Source organism: Onthophagus taurus, chromosome 8 (assembly GCF_036711975.1).
Source record: "Onthophagus taurus isolate NC chromosome 8, IU_Otau_3.0, whole genome shotgun sequence".
NCBI classification, from domain to species: Eukaryota; Metazoa; Arthropoda; class Insecta; order Coleoptera; family Scarabaeidae; genus Onthophagus; species Onthophagus taurus.
Genome location: NC_091973.1, coordinates 14,359,747 through 14,375,603, shown reverse-complemented (window position 1 = coordinate 14,375,603; position 15,857 = coordinate 14,359,747). Strand labels below are relative to the sequence as shown.

The 15,857-nt window shown below is 35.4% G+C and overlaps 2 protein-coding genes and 2 long non-coding RNA genes across 6 annotated transcripts; all 4 read left to right on the top strand.

Annotated features, from left to right (window-relative positions):
* LOC139431409 (uncharacterized) lies at positions 1 to 654 on the top strand. Its single transcript, XR_011641513.1, has 3 exons — positions 1 to 171; positions 229 to 400; positions 597 to 654. It is a non-coding gene; the product is annotated as an uncharacterized lncRNA (long non-coding RNA).
* A 319-nt stretch (positions 655 to 973) lies between these two features.
* Positions 974 to 1,671, top strand: LOC139431408 (uncharacterized). 3 transcript variants are annotated; one of them, XR_011641512.1, is made up of 4 exons: positions 974 to 1,115; positions 1,167 to 1,246; positions 1,346 to 1,527; positions 1,581 to 1,671. It is a non-coding gene; the product is annotated as an uncharacterized lncRNA (long non-coding RNA). The 3 variants fall into 3 exon arrangements; XR_011641511.1 differs by having other exon boundaries at positions 1,337 to 1,527; XR_011641510.1 differs by having other exon boundaries at positions 1,167 to 1,527.
* A 6,203-nt stretch (positions 1,672 to 7,874) lies between these two features.
* Positions 7,875 to 9,601, top strand: LOC139431140 (uncharacterized). Its single transcript, XM_071198755.1, has 2 exons — positions 7,875 to 8,227; positions 8,293 to 9,601. Coding segments are annotated over exons 1-2 (900 nt in total). The 5' UTR covers positions 7,875 to 8,226; the 3' UTR covers positions 9,192 to 9,601.
* Positions 9,602 to 11,916: 2,315 nt separating this feature from the next.
* On the top strand, positions 11,917 to 12,597 carry LOC139431229 (uncharacterized). Its single transcript, XM_071198867.1, has one exon. The coding sequence runs from the start codon at positions 11,917 to 11,919 to the stop codon at positions 12,595 to 12,597; it is 681 nt and encodes a 226-aa protein (XP_071054968.1).
* The last annotated feature ends 3,260 nt before the right edge of the window (positions 12,598 to 15,857 follow it).

The window sequence follows — 15,857 nt, the reverse complement described above, 5'->3', positions numbered from 1 at the left end:
TCGTGATAGTTTTTAAGGGGGCTACACGAGCCTTTGCGCATAAAAGCGAAGATTCAATTGTACCTTGGACTTGACAACGTAAATAAGCAACGGCACAGTATCCAATTTGAGAGGCAGCACAGAAAAGATGCAATTGTATGGATTCAGAGTTATTCGGAATAACTAATCTAGGTAAAGTTAAATTAGATAACTGAATGAGATCATTCTTAAATATTTTCCAATTTTCAGAAATGAACAATGGAGGCGTGTCGTCCCAGGATAATTTCAATTGCCACAATTGTTGTATGAAAGTTTTTGTTTTAAGTGTGCAAGGCGTTAAAAATCCAAGGGGATCATATATACGGGCAATGTCAGATAGTATGGAACGTTTGGTACAGGATTTATGTATGGGAGTGAAGGAGTAAGTAAATAGATTTCTTTTGGGGTCCCATTGAAGGCCAATAACCATTATGCAATTAAATTCTCCATAATCCATGGATATTGGCTTTTGTAAATCAGTCTCCGCAACATCTTGTAGAAGATCTCGACAGTTGCTCGCCCATTTTTTCAATTCGAAACCTCCTTTAACGCAATAATGATATCAAATCTGATTGTAGGGTACGTGCTTCCATTAAAGAACTCGCTCCTGTGACAATGTCATCTACATAGATGTCAGTTGTAGAATCTTGGAAGCTTCCGGAAATTCATGTGAATATAAACGTGAAAGTTCGATAATTGTTCTGAGCGCCAAAAAAGGTGCTGATGAAACGCCATAAGTGACGGTGTTTAACATATATTCTTCTATGGGATCATCAGGTGAGAACCGCCATAGAATTTTCTGATAGTTCCGGTGATTTTCCGAAATCAAAATCTGTCGATACATTTGTTGTATATCGCACGTAAAGGCAAATTCATGGTAACGAAAATTAAGCAAGACCTTGACGATATTCTGTTGCAATTTAGGACCAATAAGTAAATTGTCATTTAACATTCAAAGTGACAGCTGATGCGTCGAAAACTACTCGGATCTTGCTAGATGCGCCTTCTGCGCGTGTGACACAATGATAGGTTATGTAGTATGAAGTAGAGGAGAGAGATGGATTAGTGGTGATCAAACTCATGTGGCCAGATAGGAGGTAATCAGACATAAATGATACGTAATTTTGGTGTAAGGAGGGATTTTTTAGAAGGCGATTTTCTAAGGATTTGAATCTTCTAAGAGCGGTTTGGTAGGAGTCTCCGAAGGAAGGTTTGCTAGATTTAAAAGGTAAGGAAACGACAAATCTACCATTAGTCATACGTTGGTAAGTTTCTCGAAAATGTTTTTCACCTGTTTCTTCTTCTGAAGTATTCAAAGATGTTACAGGAATGGATTCAATTTCCCAGAATTTCTGAATAGTATCATCTAGAGAAAGTGACGAGGAAAGAGTTGATAGGCAAGTTGTTGATGATGCTGAGGATGACGATGATAAACGTCCCATAAGTAACCATCCAAATATAGATTCTACAGCCACAGGATCGTTTGGCCCTCCTCGTATACGTCCACCAGTGAGTATCTGGGGTACCAATTCGGCACCCAAAGGTAAATCTACTTCTTTTAGGTTTGATTTGAATTCCTTTTGAAAAGGTATATTCTTTAAATGATCATAAGCCTTCTGAATGGATTCATATGTTGACTGATCTGAGCAGATGTTAGAGGTAATCACAGCATCGAAATCGAAAGAAATCTGAGAAGCATTACATGGCTGAACGTTGCATTTAATTGTTCCCTTATTCCAGAGGGATGACATAGAGTTCAGTCCTCGGATTTGTAACGAAGAATTTCGGGTACGAGGCAAACCCAATTTTCTGGCAAGTTTGGCGGTAACAAAGTTAGACATGCTGCCTGAATCAATTAGTGCACGAACGAGGTGTAATCTGTCAAATTGATCCTTGACGTACAGGAAAGCAATCGGTAAAATTACTTGGTGGTTTAAGTCATTGTTCGGTTGATTAACATGACAAGCCGTAGTTCCGACGGGGACTGGTGATGGTTTACTTGATTCGAAATGCAGAGAGGTATGATGTTTTTGATGGCAAACTTTGCAACGATGCGTCGATACACAGTTACTGGTCTGGTGAGATGTATTAAGACAGTTACGACATAGGCGATTTAGCATGAAATGTCGAACAACGATATAACTGATGAGGTTGAGAACATAATAAACATTTAAGCCTTGAAGGGGTTTCTTCAATTTTAAGGCTTATGGACGGCTTACTACGAAGATTGTGATGGATTTTCGATTGATTAGACGTTTTCTCATTTGAGGTAAGCACCACTGACTCCAATGCCTTTGCCCGCTTTTCCAAGAAATCTCTTAATTGAACATATGTTGGGATTTCAATCGATGTATGCTCTGACTCAAATTTCGTTTTCGTAGCGACATTAAGCTTCAAAAGAAGAATGTTGAACAAGAGAAAATCCCATCCATCAACGGGAAAACCCAGCGCACGAAAACCCTCGACGTTTTCTTTGAACGTATCGATGAGAAATCTTATTGATTTTGATGATTCATCACGAATAGCCTTTAGGTTAAAAATCTCATTAAAATACAGCGTTGCTAAATGACGTTTATTGTGATACCTTTCTTTTAAGGTGTTATATGCAATCAAGTAGTTTTCGTTGGTGACAGGAAGGCCCTTTAGTAGATTGAAAGGTTCCCCTTTTAAAGAGGTTAGTAAATTGATATTTTGCTATAGGTGATAAGGAGTCATTTTCATGAATAAGGGTTCGAAATAAATCACAGAAGGTCGGCCAATCTTTATGATTTCCGTCAAAAATTGGAATAGAAATTTTATTTAATTTGAGCGACGACGTTGATGGAACTATTTCAGAAGGTGCATTGGAGCTTGGCTGAAGTTACTGAAAGATAGCCTTAACTGTAAAATAAGCCAAATCAACCTCTCGGCGAATATCGTCATGGGAATCGAAGTCGGTGTCATCGATGAGACCGATGATCTGATTATGTATCGTCTTAAATTCTTTGTAAGTATCATCAGCATTTTTGGATTGTTCCAGAAATATTAAGCGTTCGGTTTGATCATCAGCGATACTGCGACCATTATCTCGTGCTTCATAAAGACGATTTTGAAGGACGTTTCGACGTAGCTTTAGTTTCGCAAGCTTCTCCATTTTTTAAGAAAAATTGGAAGAATTGAGGAGAGGTGTAAATGTGTAAATAAAATGTAAATAGAATGTAAATAAAATGTAAATATGTATATATAAGGATTAAGGTAAGGAGGATATTAGGCAGCCAAGGACACAACGTCAAAAAAAAAAAAAAAGAAATTTTGATTCAGAAATAGTTAAATGAAAATGTATCTCTCTTATAAGTAAGAATTTTAAGATAAAAAAAATATTCCATGGAAATAAATTCTCAAGGGAGAATAAAGAAATAACAAATAAATGCTTCCAAAAAATTCGAAAAGAGTAATATTCCACGGGGAATAAGTTCTCAGGGGAGAACAGAAAAAATAAGAAAAAATTTAAAAGAATACCAAAAAATTCGAAAAGAAAAATATTCCACGGGGAATAAGTTCTCAAGGGAGAACCGAAAGAATAAGAAAAAATTAAAAGAATACCAAAAAATTCGAAAGAAAAATATTCCACGGGGACTAAGTTCTCAAGGGAGAACCGAAAAAATAAGAAAAAATTAAAAAGAATACCAAAAAATTCGAAAAGAAAAATATTCCACGGGGAAGTTCTCAAGGGAGAACCGAAAAAATGAGAAAAAATTAAAAATTCCAAGGGGAACAAAAAAAAACTGAAATTAATGCTTAAACAGCAAAAGAAACAGAAAAATGGTTTTGCAGAGTGAACCACGTTGAAAACGTGCATAAAATGGAAGACCGTGAAGAAAGATCCGGCTCGAAGGACCAAATGAACACGCTAATAGAAATTAGGTGTTCTTAATGAAATTGGTGCTGATTCTAATTTGGTGTTTTATTCGAAGGACCAGAAAAATGTAATCGAAATAACAAAAAAGTTAAATGTTCTTACTGGTCTTTTATTACACGCACGGTAACCGGTTCACTCGACCCATCAATCACGACGATGACAATTTGAAAAAGGGCGGGTTTAACGGTATAATACAATTTATAGACGGGCATACGTGGTGGGGGTGCGAAATACAAGTTATACAAGACTAATTTGAATTTAATTCGTTTAAATTCAAATTGTCTGCGGATCGGACACACTAAAAATATGTATAAATTAATATAAAATGATATGAAAAAGCTTAGAAAAACTTACATTTAGAGACTGATGGTCATCAAAAATTGGAGAAAAATCAGAAATCTATTTAATGTGTTCGGTGTTACGAAACAACCGTATTGGCGGAAAGAGAAGAAGAGACTGTCGTTGGATGACATGCAAAGTGGACGCGCAGTAGGAAATCGGAAAACAAACAAAAAACTTGAAAAATCTTTAAACTTTAAATTTTAATTTTAAGGTTAAAGCCCTTTAGAAATGAAAATAAAGGTTTACAACGTTTGGGGACTGGAATTCCAATGCACTGAGCTAGGTGACAATGCGCTTAGTCAGTCTAGTAGCATCAAAAATTGTCGGCACAAAACAATATGATGCAAACAGATACACAACATTGGTCACCCTTGAAACGGACGTACAAAATTTTAAGTTAAAATCACCGGCAATAATAATACCCTTTTACGGTTATATAACAGATATAACGCCCGATCCAAAGTATCACGAAAAATTTCTAAATTCCCGTTTGGTGATCTGTACAAGCAAACAATGACCGTATCAAAAATCTCGTAGTAGGCAGCAGATAGCTCACAGTTCAGCTCTGCAATGTCTCTTTTCGCAAAAACTGCAACTCCTCCACGAATTATAGAGTGCGAAAAACCGGAAACTAGTGACCAAGTGCCAAGAGTTAATCCATTATATACTTCACATTCTGTGAACCAATGCTCACTCAAACATACAAAATCGTACTTAATGTCCAATGATGTCCATGATGTCCAATGAATGGCATCTTGAGCGTTGAAATCGGCTTCATCACAGAGACCAATAATTGAATTGTGTGCCTTTTTAAAATTATCGTAGATCGCTTGCTCTTTCAATAAAAATTTGATCTTGCATAGGATTAACACGATTGGTAGTTAAGGCACGTCCGAATGTGAGGGTTTCAGAAATTTAAATAATAAAAATAGTACGTTTTAAAGTTAATTTAGCAAGTTTGTCAGCCATGGTTGAAACTAAATGGAAAAGTTTCAAAAGAGGAAAAAAATTAAATGAGAAAACCAAAATAGAATGCTTCCAAAGGCAAGAGTTGGAATAAAACTAAAAAGAAAGTGAAAATTCTTGGAAATGGTAACATAACTCAAGTGTATATTTTTCTCTTTTGCTGTCGAAAAATGATGAAGAATGACGTATTTAGATTCTTAAAATAACGTAAGTAACCGAAAATAACTTTCGAAAATGACTAAAAATAAAATAAATGGAATAAATTCTTACTCTCTTTACTATGATTTCGATAATGCGAATACGAGCCCGGAAAACGTCGCTTTTTCCCCGGTTCCCAAACGGCGCGCGCATAAGCGCATTAGACGAGTATGTGTGTGTTTGGTTGCAGCTTCAACACTTTTCGGAAAGCATTATTAATTACCTCGAATAATAAATTTATTTCCAGGATAGGATTGAGGACTATTGAAACGACATTTATTTTTTCATATGCCAATATTTCGCTTTTGTATTAAAGCTTCTTCAGGACTTGAATTTAAACAAATGAATTTAAACACATCCACATCAGTATCGGAAATCCAAATTTGGATTCTTGAAAGGGTAGCAAGACCAACTTCCCTGACAACACTTAGTACTACGCCCTCTAGGGGCGGTATCAGTGGTACTGCAGCTTTCAACTACGTTAAAGAGTAGTCATCATTGCAGGCGACCTTTAAGATCTGGTCTGCATAGACCATCTATGTAAACGTTGGTATCGGCGTTTGTTGTTTAGGGTCGAGCTGAGTAATTACTTTAAACAAAGCGTTCGTCAGCTCGTATTTGACATGAAGAAGTAAGATATTTAGATATTTATTTATGGGGTAATGAACAACAACATGCTTTTAATCAATTAAAACAAATGATAGTCAGTCAAAAAGTTCTTCAATATTTCGATCCAAGCATATTTCCAAGCAAGAAACCAATCGTTTTATCAGTCGATGCTTCTAGTCATGGTTTGGGTGCCGTATTAATGCAAAACGGTAATCCTGGTGCATATGCTTCTAGGTCCCTAACGAAAACACAATTAAATTATGCACAGATTGAAAAAGAATTGTTAGCAATTTACTTTGGTGTAACTAAATTTCATCAATATGTCTTTGGTAGAAAGTTGACAGTGGAAACTGACCATAAACCACTTATTACAATATTTAAAAAACCGCTAAATCCATGCCCACCACTATTGCAAAGAATTTTACTAGTCATTACAAAATTATAATATTAATCTTATATATAAACCTGGGAAAGATTTAATAGTGGCTGATACGCTTTCTAGAACACCTTTAGGGGAATTATTGAATCATAATTTAGATATTCAATTTCATACTTGCACTGTTACTAAGAAAATTAACATAAATGTCAATAAATTAAAATTACTTATTGAGGACACAGATAAAGATGAATAGCTAACATTAAAAAAAAGGATGGCCTAACAAATCAAAAAATATCCCAAATAATATTAAACAGTATATTAATCTAAAGTTCAATTTAACTGAAATTAATGATTTAATTTATTTGAATGATAGATTGGTTGTAACTTCAACATGGAGAAATAAAATTAGCATCAATTCATAGTGGACATTTAGGTATTACTAAAAGTCTACAAAAAGCTAAAAATTTTTTATATTGACGTGGGATGACAAAAGATATAATTAATTATACAAAGTTGTGCACTTCTTGTTTGAAATATTTAAACTCTAATAGAAAAGAACCAATGATTATTAACAAAATTGAACAAATTCCTTGGTATAAGGTGGGAGTAGATCTGTATAAATTGTATGGAAAAGTTTATTTGCTGATTGTTGAATGTTATTAATAAAATGAAATCGACATTTGCTCGATATGGCATCCCATCTATTGTTGTCACGGATGCAGGTAAACAATTTACAAGCGAAAATTTGTTGGTATTTTCAAGAAAATGGAACTTTAATCACAAAATAGCTACACCACATCACCAACAATCGAATGGATTAGCAGAAAGGACTATTCAAAGCGTTAAAAAAGTAATTAAAAAATCAATTGATAACAATGATGGCCTCACGAAACACACCCATTTACGGAAGGTGTACTAAAGACAAATTTGTTAAACCCAAAATTGATCAACAAAAAAGAATTTAAGTAGTATAGATTCGCCGATTCAAGAACCTCCTCCTCGAACCTACGTTCTAGGAGGAGGTTCTTGAATCGGCAAATTTTTTGGGGGTCAGAGGAAGTTCGATGAGGAGAGGAGGTTCTTGAATCGGCGATTCTTTTGAGGGTCGGAGGAGATTCGATGAAGAGAGGAGGAGGTCAATTAACTTGAGAAGGTCATGTTATTTTGGCGAAATTATTAAAAATCTATCTTTATTTAGGTTATGTTATTAAGAATTTATCTTTATATGTAACCTGTTTACCTAGATGAAAACAATTACTATGTTTATCCTTCGACGCTTCTCAATGAACTGTTAATGTTTTCGATATATCTCTTAATTTATTATTATACACAAAGGTATACGGTTTTGAGACATGTAGGTATACAAATAAGTGAGTCATTACCTGCGAGATATTTTTTTATTTTATTATGTAAAGGTATACGGGTATTTAAGAATATGCGAGGAGGTTCTTGAATCGACAAATTTTTTGGGAGGACAGGTTTGAGGAGGAGGTCAACTAACTTGTTAGTAGTAGATGAGTCATGATCCACCTGCGAGATATTTTTTAAGAGCTTCTTAATAAATTTGTCATGCGTTTTGTCTGACGTCTCACGATATAATGACGTGTTAGAACATGTATAATAGATATATTCGGTAATGATGTGAAATATTACTCCCCCCACCAGCAACCTTATGTATTGCTATAAATACAAACGTTGGTCGAAGTTGTACCGCAGAGTGTTGTGCTTCAGAGTAAGGTTTTTGTGTATTTAGTACATATTAAAAATATCGTGTAGATTTTTGGTGCATTTAGTACAGAGGATTTTTAACGTAACGAGTAAGTAATTCAAATGTAATGCAAGTAGATAATGTACTAATGTAAACAATAATATTGATGTTTAGTGGCAACCAGACCGAACCCCAAATGTCCAACTAAGAGAGCTGCTGTAAATTCATTTGAAAAGGGTGAAAATAAAAAACCTGCCCGAAACATCAAAATGGAGGGTAATTGTAATGAGACAACTGCAACAAATGTGTCGCTAGGAAGTGATAATCAAAGAAAAAAGGATGTGGTATTCGATGGAGTTAATTTGTTGGCTTCCGACTTAGCGGAGTACGTATTTCCTAGCAATCAACAACATTATGTAGAAAATTGTGGAAAGTTACCTTTCACAAGTAACGTAGTATTAAACGAAGCAGTGAAAAATAATCTCCAAAAAGGTAATCAAGCGCCATTATTCTCCGAGAGTACATATTATTTAAATAAAAGTCGAACGAAATGGATATCGGTTGGCATGTCTGCCAATCTATATTTTGATCCGGTTATAAGATTAATGGGAAAAGGGCAATGCATAACTTTTACCGAAGACGAATGGAAAAATGTGGTTAATAGCAGACAATTGATTATGAATAGTTTTGTTGGTGATTTATCGACACCACCACATTTCGTTGTAAGCGGCGTGACCTGCAGCAGCCAATGGATAGAAAATGTACGAAAAGTGTTGAAAATGGAAAGGGGGTCAGAAATATTTTACCTGGCTTACGATTCGTTACACGAATTGTGGAAACTTAGCGATTTAGTTTCGAGTAGGGTAGAAGTATTAAAGTGTATGGAATATAAAAATTATTACGATAGCGTGATCGATGTGGTATCAACAATGCAAGGTGATATAAAATCGAATATATTGGTTGCTTCAAACGGTGCACCAAGTGAACATTTGTGCGTAACTAAAGAACTGCTCGTATACGGTATGGATAAGGTATTACTGGATTTAGATTTGCACGCATTAATGAAGATGTGAAGTGAATAAAATGGAAAAAAAAGTGACGTTTTGCGAATCGAAAAATAGAGTGTACCGAATGCACACTTGGACGTTTGCTTACAGACAATCAAGGATAAGTGACTGGGAAGAAAAGATGTTGGACGGAATTAGATTTAAGACTAGGATAAGAAACGTAAATAAGTTATTAGAAAAATATTTAGATGTAGATTATAGATTAAATATATATCAAGAACGTTTTAGCATTGTAGAGTAATCGAAATGTTTTTAACTGAGTAACAATTAATTTTTAGGATATTAGTAGATTTAAGTGTAGCTGAATAATAATAATAATAATATTAATAGATTTAAGTATAAATTAAGAGCAAAACTGTTTTTGTAAAATATTTAAAAGGAATAAAAGCTTAAAGCACAACAGCAGAGCTTCATTTCTAGTTTTTAACTGTGAAGAAAAGGAAGAAGGAGTGAAATTATAAAATGAATTTGTTAGAACCTAATCGTAACAGTTATCGTTTGACAGGCAAACGAATTGGTCGAGGATTTTTTAACAAGTTGATAGATAAACTTCCGATAGAACTTCATTTGCCAGGATATAATTTTTGTGGACCGGGTACCAAGTTGGAAAAGAGATTATCGAGAGGAGATCGAGGCGTGAATGCATTAGACGAAGCGTGTAAGAAACACGATATAGCATATACGGTCAGTTCAAATTTAAAATTTAGACACGACGCAGACAGAGCATTATATAAAGCAGCGAAAGAACGAATACGAAATAAAGAGTCTACTTTTGGAGAAATAGTGGCATCGTTCGCAGTTGCCGCCTTAATGAAAGCAAAAGTAGCGGTCGGTATGGGCGTAGGTAGAAAAAGAAATCGTACGGGTCGACGACCTTTAAAAAAAGTCCGAACGCGTGTAAAGCGTGGTGGAGCTATATCTTTTGTAGATGCACTTCGATTCGCTCGCAACGCAATATCGAGATCAGGTGCTAAGAATTTGTTGACAAACGTTAAAGCGGCGTACGGAGCTTTGAAAAAGATAAGAAAAAGAATTTCCGGACCTAGAGGTCGAGTTATTCGAATTCCGAAAACGGGAGGATTTTTACCTTTAATTCCCCTGTTCGCAGCTTTAGGTGCCCTAGGTAGTATCGGCGGTGGTGCTGCCGCTATTGCAAGAACTATAAACAACGCGAAAACAGCTAGAGAGCAATTAGATGAAGAACGAAGACATAACAAGGCTATGGAAGCAAAGGCCGTAGGTAGCGGATTTTATATAAAACCATATAAGAACGGTTGCGGTTTGTTTATTGAAGGAAAGGGGAATAATGTTAGCGGCACAGGTTACTTCAATAAACCCTATAAGAAAGGTTGCGGTATAACCACTAGTTCAAAAAACTAGTTCGAATACCTCGTCGTGCGTTAACTAACGTCGAGTTGGAAAAGTTTGCGAAAGTACTAAAAATTCCACATTTCCGGGGTATATTTATGAGAGACAATCTCCCGAGTAAGATTAAAAAGAAGGAAAGAGGTATTGTTAACTTGGACAACTTGAAAGGACGAGGGACTCATTGGGTCGCCTATAAGAAAGACGACAAGGACATATACTATTTCGACAGTTACGGTGATTTAAGACCGCCATTAGAAATTGAACAATATTTGCTGTCAGACGGTAGGGGTGGTCAAGTAAAGTATAATTATTGTCGATATCAAAGAGAAATAGATCAAAATTGCGGACAGTTGTGTCTGAAGTTTCTAAGTAATAAAAGGATCTATTAGAGTCTAGAGACGTTTAGACGTTCAGAAGTAATGGAGAAAGAAGCAATACACACGACATATACATTTACGTTGACTGGAAAGTCATCTGAATTGACTTGTAATTTTAATCCTCCGATCTATTTGAACGAATTTGGTAGTTACGAGTTGGCTCTTTTGAATTTCGAAACGTTTAATAGTTTAGCAAACGTTAATAAAAACAACAACGTAATCCAATACGAAGATAAGACAGGACATTTTAAAAACAATATAATAGTACCTGTTGGAACGTACGATATTGATGATATTGCCGAGTTCGTGAATGAACAGCTAGACAAAAGACACGCTAAAGGAGTCGTAATAAGGATTAAGGGGAATAATAACACACAACATTCTTTAATAAAAAGTACGCGTCGAATTAATTTTGCATGCGATAATTCTATAGGGCCGTTACTTGGCTTCAAGCCTCAAATATTACCTAGAGATACGGAAGTGGAATCCGATTTCGTAGTAAACATAAATAAAACGAACGCCTTACAAATTTATTGTAATTTAGTGACGGGATCGTATAATAACGGAGTTCCCGTGCACGTTTTATATCATTTTTTCCCAAACGTTCCGGCAGGTTTTAAAATAATCGAATCACCACAACTGCCTATTTATTTACCGGTTTTAACGAACGTGATTAGTAGCTTAACAGTACGTATACTTGATCAGGACGGAAACTTGGTAGACTTCAGAGAAGAAGAAATAACAGTGAGTTCACCTGAGATCGATAAATTGAATTATTTAAATTTGACTAACGTTATGACAGTGTTATAGCAAAACAAAAGAATACGGTGGTCAAGAAGAGACAGAGCGAGAAAATTGTTTAATGGAGAAAACTATAAAGCGCGCGTCATCAGTCAACGTAGCGGCAGTAGAAGACGATCCATTCATCGATTATCACCAGTCAATCGAAGGTATTTAGTTCAGTTAGGATACGAAGTGTTAAAGTAATGGACATTTTAAAAGTAACCGATAAGATAAAAACAGATCACTCTATCGTAAGTTATGAATTCCATTTGCATCAACCGTTTGGATCGACCACGTTCGATAACAATGACGAAATTAGAATTTCAATTCCGGAAATAGATAATTATACTTTACCGAGCGAGAGTTATCTATACGTCGAGGGTAGCGTTCGTAAGTTAGCCGCGGACGGAAGTATAACAAAAGATGCCAGCGCAACGGGGCAATTGGTTAACAATACCGTTGCATTTATGTTTAGCGATATTCGATATCTTATTAACGGAGTACATGTTGATGGTGTGCGGAACGTCGGTATAAGCTCATGCATGAAGGGTTATTTCTCATCTACACAGAACGAGGTGGTGAAATTAGAGAACGCCGGTTGGCACATAAAACCTTGGAAAGATGATATAGCGGGTGCTTCAAAGGCTTTAGATAAAAATGGAAATTTCGGTCTTAGCGTTAAGCTAAAAACGTTGCTAGGATTCGCAGAAGATTTCAGAAAGATCATGATGAACGTTCGACAGGAACTTGTGCTAATTCGCGGACACGATGATACGGACGTCATCTTTCAACCAGCAGCCGCTCCGAACGACGAAAAATTGAAATTGATCATTAATAAAATTATATGGAGAGTTCCTCACGTGGCGGTGGGATTACGCGAATAGTTGGCATTAACAAAACTGTGGCTATGATGTATTAGCCAACATAATAATACAATTATAAAATTAACTTTTTGACAGACTTTTTATTTTGCGTCTGTTCTGTTTTGCTTCAAAAACAATTGTGTGCAAATATAAAAAAAATAACAAATGAAATACAATTTTTATGTTTTTAAATGGAGCTGCTGCCACAGCACGCTACATCCACTTCCCCTCCTATAAAGAAAGAACAGAAAGAGGGATAACATTTAATCAAAAATTTGAATTAAAATTTAAAATGTACTTTTTTAGTTTTATTAATTATTAAATTGTTGACTTCAGGAGAAACGTTTTCGTTCAGAAAGAAAGCCGGTTTCAGCAAATCGAGGCTTACATTCATTTCTTTACTGTCTTTCAATACCACGAAAAATTTTGAAAATCTCTTCAACACTCTGAAGGGACCTTCGTACCTAGGAGACAACGTAGGTTTAATTCCAGTAATTTTAATAAATACAAAGTTTGACCTGAATAATTCTTTGTGAACAAAAGGTTTTTTGTTGTTCAATCCCGTTAGCAACAAGGACGAGTCGATTGTTCCAGGATAGGATCGTGATAAAAAATTTACGCAATTATTTTTTCAATGCCAATATTTCGCAAACTATTGTTGCTTCATCAGGGCTTGAGCATTTACTACATACAAAACCAATAGTAACAGTAAGAAATTACAAAAACAATAAAACTTACAATTGCCAGGAAAAAGGCGAAAAAACAGAGAAATCAAACGTAAAACTCGGCATCGAAAAACACGTGTGAGAAGTCGTTAAAAACAACCTGTGGCATAAGCGCCTGCGTACGAACGTTACAAGTTAAATCGACAACTTCACGTGAGGCGGGAAGCGCGAAAAATTTAAAATTTAAAATTTAAAAATAAAATTAAAAAAGTAAAAAAAAGTTTTAAGTTGATTTGTACATTTCGAAAACCAGCGAATAAATACTACTCAAAGCGTCTATATCTATCCTAAAATTAATCGTGTTTGGTTGGGTAGATATGTGGAACATTTCCAAAAATAATCTGTTGTGATAATTAGATTCTCTGTCAAAAATTTTAACTTCATCAAAGTTGAAAGGGTGGTCATTGTCAAGGCAATGTTGTGCCAAAGCACAACCACGCTTCGAAACTCTAATATCGCTTTTGTGTTTACTAAGACGTTTTTTAAGCCATTGACATGTATGTCCCACATATCTACCCCCGCACAAGGAGCACGGTACAACATAGATAACATTTGACTGGTACTCCAACGGAGTCTGGTCCTTAAGTTTAGAAAACACCGTAGACAGTTTTGACGGGTAATGTTCGATATATTTAATATCATTATTGGGGATATTACTTTTAAACATAGTGATCAGTTTCTGTGTAAGTTCAGGTATATAAGTAATTTTCTTATAAGTAAACGGATTGTTGTCTGTGTTTGACTGAAGGTCCAAATTTTGGTTTGATGGTGAAGAACTAAAGAGCAATTTGTTTAAAAGTTTGGAAGGGTAATTATTGATCATAAAAATTTCTTTGAGTTTGTTGAGGTTGGTGTTGACCCACTGCGGTTCACAGATCTTCGTAATTCTATATTTCATGGCCATGACCGTATTAATTTTGTGTTTAATTTTGTGGAAGGATGAGAAATGGATATACCTCCCCGAGTACGTCGGTTTGGTATACCAGTCAAAAGAAATCTGGTTACTGTCATTTCTTATAACTTTAGTGTCCAAAAATGGTACATACTTATTGGTTTCTAGTTCTATAGTGAATTGAATGTGCCTGTTGAAACTATTAAAAAGGGACAAAACCCTATCCTGGGAACCTTCGGGTATAGCTAAAATGATATCGTCAACATATTTCTTAATAAACGGCAAATGAAAATCCAATTGAGGTATAATCATATCTAGTGTATAGTCCATTACTATTTGCGCTAAGATAGGGGAGATTGGAGATCCCATGGGAGTGCCAAAAACCTGCTTATAGGTTTTTCCGTTAAAAGTGAAGACAGTGTTATTGAATACAGTTGAAAGGCTTCTTAGGAAGAGACCCTGATCCATCGAGAAATGCTCCTGTACGAAATGCCATCTTTCCTTGATTATATTCACAACCAGTTCTATAGGGATGTTAGTGAAAAGACTGACTACATCTAGTGAAACCACCACAAAATGAGGGGGTAACTGTAGTCCTCTTAGTTCATTTACAAAGTCAAAAGTGTTCTTCACATTATAATCATTTCTGAAGTTGAAGGAAGATGTTAAAATTGATGACATCCACGTGGCAACACCATGCGATGCAGACCCCACAGCAGAAATGATGGGTCTTAGAGGTAAATTAACTTTATGGATTTTGGGTAGGAAATATGCTTTGGAAACGATAGAGTTGTTATTGATAAGTTTCTTTAGTTCAGCTTCACTGATGTAATTGGCATTAAACAAATCTTTAATCATACCATTGATCTTGGTTTGGGTAATACCCGCAAGGTCTTTATTGCCTAGTTGTAAATAAGTGGTTCCATCCCTGAGCATATCCTCCGCTTTATCTATGTATTGTTTTTTGTCCATCAAAACTGTTGTTGAGCCCTTGTCGGCTTTCGTGACGATGATGTTAGGGTTTTCTTTGAGAAATTTTTTCGTTTCATGCTTCATACGTATCAAGTGAGCTTCCATACCCGTGGGGAAAACTTCCGAGGTTAAATAATTGGTAAGAATGTTGGTGGCTTTTGCTCTAATTAAGTTCTTTTTATTACTAGGACAAGAAGAGATTATATTTTCAATTTCCATCAACAAGGTTTTCGAGCTAGCCTTCTTGTTTAACTCTGGATCCACAAATTTGGGGCCCAACGACAACAGGATCCTGACACTCTCAGGGATCTCCACCTCTGTGGTGTTAACTAACCACTTATCAACATTGTCAGAGTTGAAATTAGCTTTAAAATCTTTAATTATATCTCTATTTAAGTTATCAAACTTCTTTACATTTAATTTTTTGACATTATTGTAAATTTTATTAAAGGTAACATGAACATTATCATTAAATGTCAAATAAATATTATGAGGTAAAACTTTTTTTATATTTTCTAACAATTTTTCAGTTAAATTAGTTAAATTATTGAGTTTATCTATTGTGATTTTAATTTCAAAACCTAACGTGCGTGTTGCTAACCTTTTACTGAAGGTTCCAATTTTTTGTAGTAGGGAACCTGCCGCACCATCCATCAAACCGCAAAGGTTTTTTGATCCGTCGGAGATGTGTC